Raw genomic sequence first — 18,517 nt, forward strand, 5'->3', positions numbered from 1 at the left:
AGGTTTTTTGTCCTATTGAAGTAATATGAGATCGCCCTTAACACAGCCAAAGTGTGGAGTTTAACTTCTGCAGAAGAAGAATGGGGTCTTGGAAAGAACACTGGTTAAGTGAATAAAATTATTTTTATTTGGAATCCCATGACTGCTTTAGGCAGAAATGTCAGGTGAGGACAAAAAGTAACTATCATCCTTATCTGAGTGATGGCTCCTATGTGTATTCCACTTGAGGTGCACATGTGAGGGGTATGCACCTGAGACCAGAATACTTTTCATTAACATGTGAATTGGTCTGTGCCTATACCCTGCACCTCCTTGTGCTCTGAACCAAGAGCATAAGGGCAGAGCAGACTGATTGCCTCTACAGTTACTTTCTACCACTTGTTGTCTAAGATGGAAAATCTCTAGTGTCTGCTTCTTTAGCTAGCATTCTTTGTTTTATTAGTATAAATAGTTCTCCTGTTCTGATAACAGTTGGTTAATTTTAGGGTTAGGGTTAGTTTGTATTGGTCTTAGGCAGTAGCCCCCTCCAGGATTCAAGATCTCTGCATGGTCTGCCCCTCGACTTTCCTGCTCAGTTATGGCCTTGACACTTGTGTATTGCCTGAGGAAAGCTCACATCCCTTCCAAGTCTGCCCTAGATTAGAACGGCCAATAACAGAAGCCCTTTTCTCCCACTAGCTACAGGGGTCAGATATTAAGGTCCCATGCAGGCCTATAATCGATGTGGTCCTAGCAAGAGAGGTTCTGATACCATCCACCACTGGTATCAACAGTGCCATCCATTGATACAGAGGCCTTGTTGTCCTTGGATGAATCTGAGATCAGTGGGAATGCTTTGCTGGGTTTATCATCCTCACTGGCTGAGATGGTCACACTATCACCACTGGATGATTATAAACTGTTCCGAGACATCCTAAGGACAATGTTGATGCAAGATCAAATGGGTATAAACTTCAGATCTGTGTATCAACACACAACAGACACAGCATAAACAAACTGCCAATCTAATGAAGGCATGATCTCCTTTTGGATGATGCTAACACAACTGGATTAAATATGTACAGGCGTTCCATTGTCTGCATCTCTTCCTTTGAAGATTCTGATCATGGATGCTTCCATGCAGGGGTGGGGAGCAAACCAGGACCTACTGGAGAACGGTGGAAAGTGGTCACCTCTTGTTACCCCTTTATATCAATGTGCTGGAAATCCAAGATATTTGGCGTGCAGAGCATTCTTACATCTCTTTTGGGGTCTTACCATGTAAGTGCTTACGGACAATACTATGCCAATGCATTACCTTGACAGGCAAGGATGTTACCCAGGGTTTGACTGAACCCAAAACTCTTGGTAACTTTACTCTTTGTGAGGAAATAAATCAATGGGGACACAGTCATGTGGCCGACAGATAGGTCATGCAAGCAGGCAAACAAAAGTTCTTTCACTCAAACCTCTACTTTATTTAGTCTCCAGCACTTACACAGGTCCTGCTTAGGAATTTACCATGGAAAGTAGATCATGCTATTTTCAATAAAGAACGTTATAAACAGGTGCAAAGGACTCAGAGAGACTGAATTAGTCCAAACAGAAGTGGCTTATTGAAATGTCAAGGACTGGGGTGCGATCATACTTTGTTTCCACATTTTCTTGTTTACCAAGTTACCTACCTCAAGTCTGGCCTTATAGAAATGGATTTAATTGGTGGACAAAATAATGAGAGGATGGGCTTTTCCATTCATCATGCCCCTTCTGGCATCTTAAAGAAAGAGACTTTGTGGGAAGAAGGGCAGAAAGATCAGAGGGAGGCTACTGAAGCAAGCTTCACCATCATGGCTGCCACCTCTTGGGCCCCCACACTTGTCTCATGCTGATCTTGAGAGATGTCCAGACCAGGCCAGGGTAAGGGATCCAGATGACCTCACCAGTTCCAGCTGTATCTCAATCACCATCTAGGATGAAACAGAATTGGACTCGAAAGCTGAAATGAGTTGTTGCTGCTGCTTTCTTCTTTTACTCAAAAGGACATCTTTGACAGCATGTGGGAGACTTTCAATGAAGGGAGATTTTCCTTCAAAAACTCCCTCCAGCAAAAGCGAATAAGGGATTTCTGTTAAAATGAAAGCCTTATTTAATGCTTTACATTTCAAATGTTTTAATGGTTAAAGATACAGAAAAGAAGAAACAAACGGCTAAAAGATATTTTTAATGGTGTATTTGCTATGGTACTAAGCAGGATATCAAACCCTGGACCTTGTTTAACACTGTTTAATGTTGGACGCTCCTCTAAATTCAGTCTACACATTAATTAATCAAATGCAAGCTTTGGCAGAGTGGAACTCAAGTCAATATTTCAGTAAGACTCCTCTTTCTCACCTCCAACCAAGGCTACTGCTTGCTAAAGTGGAATGAGTGTGGACAACCACTCAAATTCTAGTTTTTCAAGATGTTGTATATGCAGAGTCCATGACCTGCTGTCTGGCTCTGCTACTCGCCATCCTGAAACTTTGAATTTTTACTACTAAAGGAATTGAGAGATAGCTAAGATCATCCTGCCCCTTAAATGCTCAGTTACAGGGATTGTGATGGCTCCCAGGGCACAGGCATGTCCCCAGTGACACTCCAGAGAGACTGATAAGTCACTGACAAGAGAGAAATATCAGGTAGGGGAGATTCAAGTTCCAGCATAACCATCAGCTCTCCAGATGCAGAAAAAGTACCCTTGCTTGAAATAGTGGTGGCTTTAGTACCTGAATAGAAATAGGGGCTGGTGTACGTCTCTTGTCAAGGTGGGGAACTGGAGCAACTGAACTCAATGATATGGAAGAAAACAGTAGGGAGATGACAACTGTAGCTAAAGGGGAATAGTGCAGAGTCTGTACTGTAGTAGTCATAGTCAGCTGTTCAAAGATAGAGCCAGTCCTACTGTAGTTGACTGGTATGTTTTCACTTTCTAACCTATAGCAAGGAGGATGATTGAGTGCCCGGAGCAATGCTCCTTTTCTGCTATGGGCACTAGGAACCAGTGAGTGACCTGAGGCATTCAGTGCTAAAGAAGCAGCAGCCAGTGAGGAGCCAGGTCTTCTTTACTCCCAGCTCCTGAGTCTCTTCAGGTTAATCTCACAGGCAGTTGAAGCACTAATTGAATATAGCTCTGAAGTTGGTAGGAGCTTCTTTCTGACAAGGTCTCAGAACCGAACATCCCCTCTTCATCACATCCTCTAGCAAAAGAAAATTTAAACAAGCCTCTCACATGTTTTGGGTGTGTGTCAAAAGAGGCTTTTGAGACACGTGCCTCTGCAAGGTAGGCAGTTATAAACACCTGTTCTGACAAGTTTTAGAGCCTGGAGATTTGGCCACTGGAACAGTGACTCAGAACCAAGGTAAATGTCCTAAAGCACTTTAAGCTTTTTTCTTTATGCTAAAAAACTATTAACTAGACCAGGAACAATAAGAAATTGCTATAGCCACAGGGTAGCAAAGGAGTGAGATATTCCATCTGGAAATGAGGTGTTTAGGGATGTTCTACTTTTTATGCCCTTGGTTCATAGAATCAGAGGGTTAGAAGGGAACTCAGAAGGTCATCTAGTCCAACCCCCTGCTCAAAGCAGGGCCAATCCCCAGACAGATTTTTACCCCAGTTCCCTAAATGGCTCCCTCAAGGATTGAACTCACCACCCTGGGTTTAGCAGGCCAATGCTCAAACCACTGAGGTATCCCTCCCTTTGAGGGACTCAAGGACATGCAGGGCACACATATGGCCCTGACAGCCAAAGGACTCTTATCTAGTGCATAATCTCCTAGAGAGGACTCCATGTAGCCAAATACTCAAAGAAGAAATGCTTGTTACATCCTGTAGTTACCTTTCCAGGTGACAGTTCAATAGGATTTTTACATCTAGAAAGTAGCTTTTAAGTGATGCAAGGAAACTTGATGCTCGGTTCTCTTTAGAAACAGCTACAGCACTCTATTGCTGCTAACACCTTTTTGGTGAGATGAGGCTATTTGAGCATAATAAACCTTTTGCAGAAAAATAAACATCATAGCTTGACAAAATGCATAGGGCCCTCTTATTTAAGATAGGTTGCATGTAGCAAGAATAGGGGGATTAAGTTTAGTACTGTAAGCAAGTGAGTGAATGTTAATTTTGACATTACACAGTATAGATTTCTTCTCATGAAGTAAAGCCACATCAGTGCAACATGACATGTTGATAAAACAAATATGTTTTCCATGTAAGTGTGGGAAATTTTTTTTTGTTTCTATAGTTGAAGTTTTGTGACCCAGAGTGCACTTGATGTCACAGCATTTTTCATCTTTTGTTTCTAGGACAATCATCCTTTAGCCAGCCTTCCTCTCCTGGGGTATTCACTTACCATTCCGTCTGAATCTGAGAACATTCACAAAGATTATGTTTTCAAGTTACATTTCAAATCCCATGTGTACTACTTCAGGGCTGAAAGTGAATACACATTTGAAAGGTATGTCAGTTTTCTGCAAAGTGGTGACTTTGTGCTAGGTCAAGCCTGCACAACTCGTAAAGCAGCAAGGGCCATATTATTCCAAAGAAAACAGCTGAGGGCCGAACCCTCCCCCTCCCACCCACCCCACAGAAACAAACCCTCCTTCTCTAGCACTGCCCTGCCAAAACAGCGGTATTGAACCTTGGTAATATGTTACAAGCCCCTAAGGTAGTATAATTAAGGTAAAAGAAAAATGTATTTTTGCTAGAAGTAGAATAAGATCTTCCCCCCAACTTTGTAATCAAGTGCCCTGTTGAATGAATGAGGTGTGACTGAGGAAGGCGTGGAAGGCAGCACCTCCAGGCAGCTGCAACCCTTGGAGAGGGCATGGGAGCCAGACCAGATCAGTAGAACAGGTCAGCCACCAACTTGTAGCACGTCTCCTCAGCCCCCCTCCCCTGCTGCCAGCTCACCTGCCTCCCCCACCCCCCAGCTCACCTGCCCCCCTGCCAATGCCCACCTCCTCAGCCCCCCCACTCCGCTGGCTCACCCCCCCCCCCAGCTCTCATACTCACTCCCCGCCCGCTCACCTCCTCAGCCTCCCACCCCCTGGCCAGTGATGAGCTGCCAAAATCTTAACCACCAGTTCCCTCCTCACCTCCCAAGGGGGTCATGACCCACCCCCACTCCCTGGGACTCCTGCCCCATCAGACCCCCTGTGTTCCTTGAGGCCTGCTCCATCCATCCCCCTTCACTGTCCCCTGACTGCCTCTGCCCCATCCAACCCCTCCTCTCATTCCTGATGACCCCCAGCCAGGATCCCTGCCCCATCCAACCACCCTTCTCCCTGGCCCCTGACTGCCCCTGGAACCCCTGCCCCTGACTGCTCCCCACCACCCTCCCCCTCCTTCCTGACAGCCCCCCTATTCCCCACCCTCTGACCGCCCTGACCCCTATCCACCCCCCCCCAAACTCCCCTGACCCCTATCCAAACCCCCACCCCACCACGCTGCCTGGAGCACCATATCAGGCTGAACTCACAGCCCCCTCAATTCCCATGAATCAACTGTTGGTGTGGGAAGCCTGGGAGGGCTGAGAAGCAAGAGGCGGCTTCGCGCTCAGGCCTGGAGGAGGTAGGTGAGCTGGAGTAGGGAACAGTTCCCCTGTGTGTAAACACCCCACCCCACCCACCTGCTGTGGTGCGGGCAGCCCCCCTGCCCCAGCTCACCTCAGCTCCGTCTCTGAGCACCGTCTCTGAGCACAAAGCTGCTGCACTGCTTCTCTTCCCTCCCAGGCTTCCTGCACAAACAGCTGATTTGGAGGAAGCAGGCTCAGGGGAGCTGGGGCCAGCTGCCAGCTCACCTGCCCCCTAACCACTGTCCAGGGCCAGCTTTAGGCCGATTCACCCGATTCCCAGGAATCGGGCCCCACGCCTTAGACACTTCTTTTGTTTTTAAACTTACCCCGGGTCCCTGGCTGCGATCTGCTCAGGGGTCTTCCATGGTCCTGCTCCCTTGAGCAAAGCACAGGCAGAAGCGCAGCAAGCCCCGCGGCCTCGCTCTCCCGGTTGGAGCCCCCAGCTGTAGCGTGGCAAGTCCTGCTCTCCCGGCTGGAGCTCTGGGCCTTTAAATAGCCCCCGGAGCCCCTCACTACCCCAGGGCGCTGGAGGCTATTTAAAGGGCCAGGGCTCCAGCTGCCTCTGCCACCCCAGTCCTTTAAATAGCCGCCAGAGCCCCGCCGCCCCTATGCATTCCCCAGGGCTCCCACGGTTATTTAAAAGGTCCAGGGCAGGGTAGAAGCTGGGGAGCCCTGGGCCCTTTAAATAGCCCCCAAAGCCCTGGGATAGCAGGGAGCTATTTAAAGGGCTGGGGCTCCAGCTGCCTCTGCTGCACCCCCTGCCCTGCCCACACCAGCCCCGCTCCCCGCCTGTAGCCAGCTCTGCACCCTGTGCCCACAGCCAGTCCCTGTCAAACCCCCTGCCGTGTCTCCAGTCAACCCCTGCCACACACCACTGTGGCCCTGCCCAAAGCCAGCCAGCCCCACACACACTGCTGCGCACACCCTGCCCTGTCTCCATCCAACCCCTGCTGCACCCCCCTGCCTGAAGCCAGCCAGTCTCTCACTCCTGTCTCCAGCCCTGCCAACCCCTGCTGCATCTCCCCGCTGCCCTGCCTGCAGCCAGACCCTACCTCCAGCCAGCCCCATGTCCACTTGTGCCCTGCAGTTCCCAGGGCAGTAACCCTGCACACCTGCTTCAATGATGGGGGCAGGGAGCAGCTGGGACCCACACATGTGAAACAGCAGTCATTAATAACCAATCAACAGTATATATGATGCAATGTACATAATATTTTATTATTTATATAGTTATGGAAAGTAAGTAATACATGAAAGAAATGAAAGGCTTTTTTTCCCACTTTTTTTAAGTCATCCCTGCCAGGGCCCTGCACTTCCTAAAGCCGGCCCTGCAACTGCCTGCCTGCTTGCTTGCTTCCTCAGCCCCCCTTCCTCACCTGTCGCTTGCCTACTCACTCTCCTTCCCCCTCCCCCCCCAAGCTGGCCACATGTTGTGAAGGCCTGTGCTAGGTCATTCCAATGATATTAGGTCAAATGCAAGCAAAGTGAACTGTTGCAAGACTCAATACAGCCAACGCATTCATTATGATTAGAACATTGCACTACTTAATCAAATTGAAGATGCTGTAGCAAAGTAGGGTACCAGGAGATAGCAAATGAGAGCTAGTTCTCTGAGCTGCCACACGTTTTGAGCAAAAGCTCTATTCACCAAACTTCCAGTTATATACTAGAAATAAAAGTAAAGTTAGTTCTTAAGTGAACTATCTGGCTAAATGTGCAGCACCAACACAAGCAGGGTAATGTGCATCAGTACATTTTATTTATGGAGTATAAAATAGCCATCCACCTAGCTAACATTCAGTAGCTGTGCAACGTACATGTAACTAAGCTGCCTTCACCCCAGCTGTCTCTCTCGTTTTATAACTGCTTTGGGGGCAGGGATCATCTTGTTTGTACAGTGGGGTTCTGGTCCATGACTGGGGCTCCTTGGTGCTATGATAAGGTAAATAATATTAGTTGCTTCATTTGCTATACGAGAGGTGGGCAAACCCTCCTGTCCTGGGAGGCTTGCCCTGGCCCCTCCCCCACAGCCTCAGCCATGCTCTGGGCAGTAGGGCTGCGTGCTCTTGCTGGTGCTCAGTGCTGTGTGGTGGCATGGCTGGCTCCAGCTGGGCAGCGTGGGAAGGGGGGTGATCAGGAGGCAGGGGTGTGGATAGGGGTCAGAGGATGGGGAATGGGGATAGAGGTCCTTGGGGGGCAGGATGGGGTGGCAGGGGCCAGTTGTTCTGGGGGCAGAAAAATGAGAGGAGGTGTTGGATGGGGCAGCAGTCCTGGGGGGTCAGGTGGGGGTGGGGGCCAGCGCATGTCAGGCTGTTTTGGGAGGCACAGCCTCCCCTAACCAGCCCTCCATACAATTTCAGAAACCCGATGTGGCCCTCAGGCCAAAATGTTTGCCTGCCCCTGTGCTATACGCTACACAGTTTTGCACACTCCACAATTCCAAATCTCCAAAAGAGAGACAGGGTGTAAATAGGCTAGAAAACTGGTACTAACATCAACTCTCCACTGAATTTGCTTTTACCAAGAATAAACTTAGTTTGGATAAAGCAAAGATGTTGTGTGTAAGAAGATGATACGTGAACCAGCAAAGTTTGGGAGTGTCTTATTTAAAGCATTATATTGTTACTATGAATTTTTGTGTGTCTAGTGGGCTGAACATGTCATGGTGTTTGTTTAAAAAAAAATCCCTTAAATTGTTCTAATATCTGAGAATTATACCAACCAAACATCTGGTTTTCTTCTATAGCAAGTACTTTTTCTCTATCATACTGCTTCAAATTAACCCGGCTCAATTAGTGATGGGACTGACAAGATACCTGTCAGAAGGAGAGCATGTGTTAAAACCAGTTCGCTACTGTAAATTGGGAAGAACATCCTGAAAATAAGAATGGACACTATAGTGTAGTTTAACAGCGTACGTTTTCAGAAAGCCTTCCTTGGCTATTTACCTCATTTTGTCTTTCCCCCACAGATGGATGGAAGTGATCCGAAGTGCCACCAGTTCTGCCTCACGCACCCATGTTCTAAGTCATAAAGAGTCTCATGTGTATTGATGGCTAAACACGCACCAAGCTGACCATTCTAGCAGTTGCTGCTTTTCTAGAGGATATTTGAATATATTTTCTTCCTTAAAATTTAGTACAACTGTTTAAAAACAGCACCACAAATGGTTTTGCAGCAACTTTCATTGCATCAGCAAAGCTATTTAACCTTAAGCCTTTCACACCTTTCAACTAGTTTCATGTCCTGTATTTTTTGTCATTCTGTGTGCTGTTTTTTAGCTTGTGCCAGTATTAAAATATTGTCCTTATTCGAGTGCCAAATGCCAAAAGACATTTCCTTGCCCCAAAGATTGCACCTGAAAAATAGTACAAACTAATTTGTAACTTCACAATCTCTAGTGAGGCAAATGCTATTTCCTCTCTTTTCATAAACCTTTTTTAATATGACTATCTGTAGACTGCTGGATTTTCACAGTATATACTATAAAGATACACAGTAAGCAGTCTAACAGCAGTGAGGTAATTTTCAGATTCAATTTTTCAATCTTTCTACATACTATTCAAGGAATTACTAATTTTCTATCTGAAACAGTTTACAGCTCACCCAATCTCATTTCATTTTGGGGTTACATATATCTGTAGTATAAATTTATCTTGCCTTTTTCTGGGTGCAAGTTGACCAAAATTGTGTATCTGTTAGTTTTGAACAGGGAATACTACTTGCAAAATGACTAGTTTTAAAAATGATCGGTGCAATATTATTTGGGCTATTAATGTACTGTGAATGGTGTGTACAAAGAGAAATTAAAGGCTGCTGTGGTGTTTTGCTGTTTGTTTTACAAACTTGACAAAACCTGTATGCTGCAAGAACCACAGCTATTTGTGACTGAGTAAATTGAAGAGTGTTTTTGGTAATTAAAGTGGACTCAAACACTATAAACTGATGGTACTACTTTCCCAAGCTTTCATGATGCCTGCATCTGAGTGCAATTGTTCCATTTTTCAGGGAGGAGTTGTAGTGGCCTACAAACTTTTTTGAAACTCTAGTCCCTCTAGAGCGGTACTACTACTATCTCAACAGATTATGACTTTGTTATATATAGAGGGTGAAAGCTATACACATCAGCTGAGACATTTACTCCATTTGCCATAATTATCCATGTATTTTATCTAACAACATTTTTGGATCATCCATTGGTCCGATCAGAATGTCAGGAATCACTCTACAGTAATCAGTCAATTTTCTTTGTTGTTTGTATTATAAACATAGGTTCAACCTACTAAAACACACAGCTCTATCCCAGTTAAGGGCTCCTTTCAGGGAACACTGCATGAAGCCAGAGGGGCTTGGATAAATACAGGAACCACAAAGAAAGGAGTGGGGATTATTCTACCACATTTTTTTTAATTGTGTAGCTACTGGATTTGTTAATCATTTGTCCTTACACTATGTATAAAATGGTTTAAGTATTGCTCACAACAAAAGGGAATAAAATACCTCACAACACAATCAAGCATACTGCAATTTCAAGGCAAAACTTTGTCATTTGTCTTTTTTTTCCTAAAAACTTCAGTGATCTTTTAGTGCTCCCAAGAAGTACCAAATTGCTTTCATGCTGAAAAGTTATTTAGATTTAATTTGTACACCTATGCAAACATTTTCAAAAATAAGAGACTAACAGTCTTCTAAATCCTTATTATATACACAACTGGGTCCTTTTGAAAATGCCACCCAAGTGACTTCAAACTACTAGCCCTGATTGCAGAGAATAGTATGACTGAATAATTTCAGTTTTCCAGATTTATAGCAGAAGGCAGTGTTAGTTGCAAAATAATAACACAAAACTGATAAACAGCTAGCTTGTGCAAGAGTCTGTGGTGTTCTCACTGCCAGGATGTTATAGGCCTTGAACTTGTCTTTTTTGGCATACATTTTTTAGGAAACTAGAGATTTTTTTTTCTATTTGTTAGTAGACATTCACGGTAAAGAAATAAGTTCAAATAATGCTCTTTACTTTCTGTTTTATAATCTTACATTTCTAAGGAGCTAGCACTACGTAAATAAAATTGTGATTTAAAGTTAACTTAAAATGTATTTTAACTACCCTGAAAAAAGTTTTTACTGAGTGCTAAACACTCAAAGTGATAATTCAAGCAGTTACCTGTGCTTTTCCTTAGAGACAATTACCTTTAACATGCTCGATATGTGGAACAGCTCAAAACTTTATCTTACTGTAGTGGATAATATTGAATTATTGTACAGAGTGAGTACTAAAAATATTACAGTAGGTATGTTTACAGCTATAGGTTGTTGATTTGTTAACTATATAACCATTTTTAAAAGGTTGATTCATATAAGGGGAAAAAATGCAAGACAAATTCAGAGCAACTAAGCCACAGAGAAACACTTCAGAGAACCCACAGTACTGACTCTCTGTTAGGCCTGGTCTACACTAGGGGGCAGGATCGATCTAAGATACAAGAATAATGTAGCTGAAGTCAACGTATCTTAGATTGACTTAGAATCACTTACTTAGCATCCTCGCGGCATGGGATTGATGGTTGATGCTCCCCCGTCGACTTTGCTTCCGTCTCTTGCCGAGGTGGAGTTCAGCAGTCTACGGGAAAGCAATTGGAGATCGAGCGACACTGCATGCGATAAATCAATCCCCGATAGATTGATCACTACCCACCAATCCAGTAGGTAGTGTAGACGTACCCTTACAGACCTAGAACAAAGTGAAGAATACTCACCAACCCTAGGGAATCTGCAAAGAAGGTGCATTGCAATGTCCCAGAATTTATTTGAAATGTGAATATGGGTGTGTAGAGATATGAAACAGGGAATAAATAACCAGACACAGACTGATGAATAATCAACAGCAGGTTTGAAAAATCCAAACAACATTTTAACACAGATTAGCAAACAGCAAAAAGTATTGCTGGGACAAGTTAGGTAAGGGGTGAGAGAGATTCTAGGAAGTCTTTAGTACTGATACTTTTTAAACTATAGTCTGGTATAGCTCGGAAGGTTTAGTACCTTTAAGAATACAATGACACTAGCTTTTACTTCAAGAGACCACAGCTCAAATCCACCACTAAGATTGCAATAAACGATTTAGAGTCTAGGACATTTAATATCCACACAATACTGCAGATAGACCAAGTGTGCGCTGTCAGCCACCTCATTTTAATTTTCTACTTTCCAGTGGTCATCTTTCCCCCTTCAAGATAAGATGTATGTATGTTGAGCCACTTTGCTGAGTTTAAACTCTTTAATTGTAAGCAGCTTTTTAATCTCAGTTTCAGACTATCATGAGCTCTACTGATTATACAGTCAATAAAATAATAAGAGCTAGCTAGCTCTTAAAGATATTTTCTTTTTCTTCTTTTTTTTTTTAAATCAAAACCACCCTTTTGATAATTTATTGTGGGAAAGGGCAAAATGCTTCTAATTCTCTCTACCTTCCATTTAATTTGTTTTCACGTTTAAAAATCCACCCATCATAGCTTCTTTAGGCAAATGTACAAACAATATTTAATACTGCTAAAAAGTAAACTAGACTTCCTATATCCAGAATACAGCATGAACCTCCTGACACTAGGCAAAGAATAAAAGGATTAGCTTTTCATAGTGCCCTGAAAGTTAAATTCAGGCTGGTTTAGAAGGAAGCCAAGTACAAACTCAAGGCCTCTTTACTGAAAAAACTATGGTAATAGCTGCCAGCCATTCAGATTTAGGGACAGCACACATGGCTATCCATTATAAGTGGCTTCTCAAATTTCTAGGGTTCAAACTTGGTCAAGATTTAAAGCTCAGTATGCTATCTGCCATACATCTTCACACTGCTGTTTTCCAAACTAGTTTTTTTTAATCTCTCACATCTGATCTCTTAACACAGTGAAAATTAGCGTCACATGCTGATCTCAGTATTATTTTCCATTCTCTTAATGGTGCCAAGTATCTTATTTACAACTGCTGGGCACTGAGTGAAAAACTTATCAATAAACCAATCCACAAACCTAAGAAATCTGATTTGTTTAAATAGTTCCTTTTAATGTGACACATTGCCCAGTGTCTATTTTATTGGGGCCTTCAGAGGTAGCTCAGTCCCCTAGTTGAGCAGCTCATATTCAGAGTATTTAAGTTTTTAATTACTATACACTAAGGGGCAGATCTCAAAGTACATTATAGCTCTGCGAAAGTCTATGGAGCTATGCCACAATTTACACCAGCTGCAGATATGACCGTAGGTCTTAGTACTGATCTCTAGGGCACCCCCATCTATCCTTTATAATAATTATAGGAAGCAAAGTTACCAAATTTTTTTCATAGCTTTGTGACCGGGAGATGCACAAATCTTTTGGATATCTAAGCATCCCACATCCATCAGTTTTATTTTATTCACTATTCTGTTAATGGCTAATAAAATGAAGAGGCACACTTACTGTTACAACAGCCACACTGGATTGTCCCTGTCATGTAATAGTTAAAAACAAGCAATTGGTTCTAGAATTTTAAGCACCTATTGGAGAAGTATTTTGGCACTGAAGATTTAGGGAGAGATACTGAAAGTTATCACCAACCACTGTTCAAGAATATATATAACAGAGCTTACATTTTGGGGGCCAAACCTGCAGCTCCTCCCTCAGCTGAAAGTATGGTGTTTTTAGCGGAGTTGTAGAGTATAGGATTTTGCCCTTATTAGTAGCTCAGCTACCTCGTTCAGTGGTTTGTTCTGAGCTTTTAAACAAATGTCAGCCAAGTTCCACTGTTTTATTGAAATTTACATTTCTTAAATCAGTCTATGGCTTATGCCTCATTTTCACTACCTAGGAAGAGTAAGCCCAGGGGAGACATTTTTTTCCATCAGCCTGAGGTGAAGAACAACATATAGCACTATTGCTGATGCCAGCAGAGATCTGGCTAAATACTGATACAGCTTCCCAGCATTTAACCTCCCCGCCCAACCACTTGTCCATTTTTTTCCTTTTAAGTTTCCCTGCAGTGGTACAGAACAGAAGTTTAAAATGGGTGTTCTTACCTGTCGGTATGATTTCTGCGTCAGTACTTTAGCAGTATAAAGCATTTTCAAATAACCAGCCAAATAGGAATCATCTAAAGAATTTTTGGCACCACTTTTCCAGCTGTCAGTTCACCCAGAAAATGCTATGAAATAAAAGCTAATAAAACAGTATTGACATTAAAGATGGCATACTATTGTAACATGAATTTATCTTACTCCAAGTTAAATAATTTATCAACAGCATACTCAGTTGCATACCAGAATACTATCCATACAAGCCTAGGTGCCAGCAGACATGACTCTTCAAAGACAAACACTCAATCACTTTAAGCACTGAATGATGTCACTGTAATGACTCAGATAGTTTTTGAGATAGCTGTCACAAGTATTAATCCATTTGCGGTGGCAGGAAACAAGACAGGGAACAGAAGGATGTGACTTTAAGATCAGATATTTTGTGACTCTATAGGGATACAGCAAACACATACATTATAGGCAACTTGTGTGTAGCATTCCTTTCCATCCCTGCTTCAACTCAGGATATCATAACTTAAAAATGCAGACCATTTACCAGACAGGCCATGATTTTTTTCAGTATTTCAAATATTGTGGGCCAGGATGTCCAAGATAGTTCTAGTAGAATGGTATAGACTAGGCATCAGCAACCTTTGGCATGCAGCCCATCAGGGAAATCGGCCAGCGGGCCGGGACCGTTTGTTTACCTGCAGCATCCACTGGTTCGGCCGATCGCAGCTCCCACTGGCCACGGTTTGCTGTTCCAGGCCAATGGGGGCTGTGGGAAGCAGTTCGGGCTTGTCTGTCTGACAAGCCAGACAAACTGCCCTGAGCTCTCTGACGTTGATGTGCAGTCAGAGGCGCTGACTTATTTTTCCCAGTGGGTTTTCCACCCTCTCTCCCACTTCACCTCTTCCTGCCCCTGCTCCACCCTCTCCCCTAAAGCCCCATGCCAGCTGCTGAACAGTGACCTAGCTGAACAGCTGTGGCTGGGGGGTGTTGACTATCCCTGCTATTTTTTTCCATGGGTGCTTGAGCCCTGGAGCACCCACAGAGTCAGTGCCTGTGCCTGAGTCTCTCCTCACTTGTAGTAGTGTATATCAGGAGCAACCCTAATAAAATCAGTAGCTCCAAACTCCTCCCTTGACTCAGATGGCACCAGTTCCTTGAACTTGAGCATCAAGTTCCGAGAGTTGAAGCTATACCTGCTCAGAATTGCCTGCTGATTGGCAATCCTGAGTTGCAACCCCCCTCCACCAAGTACATTTTATGCCCAAACAAGTCCATGCGTTTGGCATTCTTGGACTTAGGTGCTGGGGCTTCTTGCCCTGCCTCTCCTTCTCGTTCACTGCTGCTACCACCAACGAGCAAGGCTGCAGGTGCGTGAAGAGGTATCCATACCCCTTCGATGGGATGAAGTATTTCCTTTCAAAGCCTTTGGCAGTGGGAGGGATGGAAGCCAGGGTGTGCCAGATGGGTCTTGGCATTGACCTGAATGGTCTTAATGAGGGGCAGAGTCACCCTTGAAGGACCTTCCGGGGCCAAGATGTCGATGATCGGGTCCTCCGACTCCACCACCACCTATGCCTGCAGACCCATGTTGCATGCCACTCTATGAAGGAGATACTGGTGGGTGCGGTTGTCTATGGGGGGTGGTCCAGAGACAGAGGTGCCTGTAAAAAGCCTCATCCGGGGAGGATGACAAGCAGGATCCTCCTGCCCCTCTTGCTCTCCAGGGACCTCCCATCCTGTCTCGCTGGCTGAACCATGTAGACGTGGGTGAGGCTCAGGAACTGGAGTTGGTTTCATTGGGCGGGGGGCACAAGGGCGCAGTACTTTGGCACCACTGGGGTGGGGCAACTGGCAGAAGCCTATGGCACCTGTGGTTCAGAGGTGGCCGATTGGGAACCTTTAGTATGGGTTATATGCCCACAGGGTACAAAATGGCCACTGCGCAGGCCATGGCTCTGCCCCCACCTCAGACTGTCCATGGCCCGACTGGTGCCATCTCTGCTCTGCATATCTAGAGCCATTCTCTGAGTCCGAAGATCGGGATTGGAACCATGATGGCCAGGGTGGTGCTGAGCAGAGCTGAACCGGCGCTGTGCTAGTGAGCAGTGCTGTGATGCCAGAGAGCGGTGCCGGGACCTGGATCAGTGCCACAACATGGAGTTGTGCGGGGTCGCTGAGCAGTACCCGGTGCTGGGAGCAGGACCTGCTACACAACAGGGATCAACACGCGGATTGGTGTTGTGAGCGGGAGAGCTGCTGCAAGTCCGAGCGGTGCCGAAGGATGGAGCATCGCTGGTTTGCCTTGAGAGGGTGCCACTCAATGCGGTTCTGGAGGCTTGCATGAAGGGTGGGCGACCTCAGTGCAGTCATGGCGATGAGGTCCCTCACAGCCTCAAAGGTGTCCAAGGTGGATGGTAATTCCACCTCCTCGATGACCTGGGCTGGGGAGTCCAACAGCACCAGACTTGATGGTCCACCTTGCAGGGCTGAAATCAACAGTGCTGTCTCAGTGCTGGGTGCTCCTCTCGAGAACACACCCCACTGGCCAGCTCCAGAGGGGTGGGTCTCTGGGATGGAAAGGTACTCCTTCCTTGCTTCTGATGCTGCTTCTGCACCAGGGAGTGAGAGTGGTGCCGGGTCGATCCCACCGGTTTCGACGCTAGGGAGTGGCAGTGCTGCAGGTCTCCGCCAGCGTCCTTTTGCAGTGCTGCTTCCATCACAGTCACCAGGGTGCTGTACACTGATAAACTCGGTGACGGGTCTTGCCACAACCCTGGAGGCTGTGGTCTAAGTGCCACCTCCATAAGAAGCTGCTTGGGGCGAAACCCTTTACAGATCCTGCACTTGTTGGCTTGGTAAGCCTCCTCCAGACACTTTAAACAAGCATCATGGGGGTTGCCCACTAGCATGGGCTTGCTGCAGGTCTTGAACCCCTTGGATTTGGGCATGTAAGCCGTCCCAAGGAAAAGCAGTCGGGATAGAGGATAAACCCCCTGCCCAACAACTAACTAACTAACAAGTACTAACCAACAACTAAGAACTAACTAATAAGTATAGAGAACAACAAACAAACAAAGCTAGGGAAACGTCGTAGAACTTGCAAAGGAAGACGCCACAGTTACAACGAACATCGCTGGAGGTAAGAAGGAATTGAGACACCAGGTCGGCAGGGTCATATATTGAGCACCATGAAGGCACCACTCCAGGGGGCTCCACAGCCTACCCAACGGGTGTTATTAGGGGAAAAACTTTCCAACGACTGTGTACATGGTGCGGACACACCTAATTGGAATCTAAATGAGCAATCACTCGAAGAAGAACTTTAATTGCTTGAGGTAGCCCATTCAACTGGTGTTAAGTCTAAAATAGGTCAGAGACCACCCTTGGCTTTCGGGATTAGGAACTAGCTGGAGTAAAACCCCTTCCCTCTTAAATTCTGTGGAACCTCTTTCATGGCTCCCATCCAGAGGAAAAAAAAAATGCACCTCCTGGACCAGAAGTTTCTGCTGTGGGGTCCCTGAGTAGGGAGAGGGAGTTGGGGGGGTAGGAATACATTTAAGGGAATATCTCATTTCCACTGTGCTCAGCACCCAATGGTCCATGGTGATATGGGACCATGCACTGGTGAACTGGGATACGCAATCCACAAATAAAGGGGAAACAGGATCTGGCATCACAGGAGCTGGTACAACGTCTTCTAGCATCCAATTAAAGGTTCTACTTAGAGGTCCTTGGGTTTCTGGGTAGGATATTGTTAATTAAGTAGAAGGGGGTGGGGTCTGCGTCTAAAACCCCTGCTCCATTTCCTCTGTGGGTCTTGATGGGATGAGCAGGGTGGAGTATCAGGAAGACTGGTCAGGACTGTAGTGCTTCCATGAAGTCATGCAATCCCAGGACTTAAGCGTCGCCCTGGAGTCCTTCAGCTTGTTGAGCGTCATTGGTCTGCTTTGAAAAGAGCAAAGCTCCCTCGAAGGGGAGTCCTGAAGGGTCTGCTTCACCTCATCCAGGAGACCAAACTGCAGCCATAAACTCCTGCACCTATCACTGCGGAAGTCATGGACCTGGCCAGCAAATCAGCCACATCCAGGGCAGCTTGCAGGAAGGCCTGGCTATGGACTTCCCCTCATCACCAATCAGAACCCTTGCCTGACCTCTTGGGGAAACAAGTCCTTGAACTTCAACATGGACTCCCACATGTTGAAGTTATAGCTACCCAGCAGCATCTACTGGTTAGCGATCCTAAGCTGCAGCCCCCTGGTAGAGTAAACCTTTCTACCAAACATTTCTTGGAGTCTTTTGCCTCGAGTCACCCCTTGAAGACCCTGCCTTCCCTCTTGTTGGCTGTGGAAACCACCAGGGATCCTGGGGAGGGAGGAGAGGATGAGTGTATAGGAACTCAATCCTGGGCAGGAACAAAGTATTTCCCCTTAGCTCTTTTTCATGTGGGGGGAAGGGAAGTGGGGGTTTGCCATAGTGCTTTCACTGGGTCCATAATGGCCTTACTGAGAGGCAGGACTACTTTTGACGGGTCCGCTGCAGCCAGAATGTCAATCAGGCTATGGGAGGATTCCTTTACTACCTCCACCTGTAAGTTTAAGTTTAACGCCACTCTCTTCAGCAGCTCCTGGAGGGCCTTATAGTCATCCTGTGAAGGCAACACACTTGCCCCTGTCACAGACTCATCTGGGGGGGGGGGGAGGAGGAGGAGGAGGAGGCTGGCACCAGCTGAGGATACTCCTCTTCCTCTTCTGCACTGACAGGATCCCGCAAAGCCAGTTCCTGAACCTTGACTGGGTGCTGCCCGATGGGACGGAAGCATCCTTCTCTTGGAGGCCACAGAGTAGGAACAGCTCTCAAATGGAGTCCC

General features: G+C 45.8%; 1 protein-coding gene across 2 annotated transcripts in view; it reads left to right on the forward strand.

The window, feature by feature from the left end:
- FARP1 (FERM, ARH/RhoGEF and pleckstrin domain protein 1) overlaps positions 1 to 11,939 on the forward strand; it is a 396,739-nt gene extending 384,800 nt beyond the window's left edge. For both annotated transcript variants that reach the window (XM_030567707.1, XM_030567716.1), the window contains exons 26-27: positions 4,324 to 4,475; positions 8,566 to 11,939. In XM_030567707.1, the coding sequence (XP_030423567.1) occupies positions 4,324 to 4,475; positions 8,566 to 8,647 (234 nt within the window). In that variant the 3' untranslated portion in view covers positions 8,648 to 11,939. The remainder of the gene's footprint in view (positions 1 to 4,323; positions 4,476 to 8,565) is intronic.
- The last annotated feature ends 6,578 nt before the right edge of the window (positions 11,940 to 18,517 follow it).

This window comes from Gopherus evgoodei, chromosome 1 (assembly GCF_007399415.2).
Source record: "Gopherus evgoodei ecotype Sinaloan lineage chromosome 1, rGopEvg1_v1.p, whole genome shotgun sequence".
Classification (NCBI taxonomy): domain Eukaryota; kingdom Metazoa; phylum Chordata; order Testudines; family Testudinidae; genus Gopherus; species Gopherus evgoodei.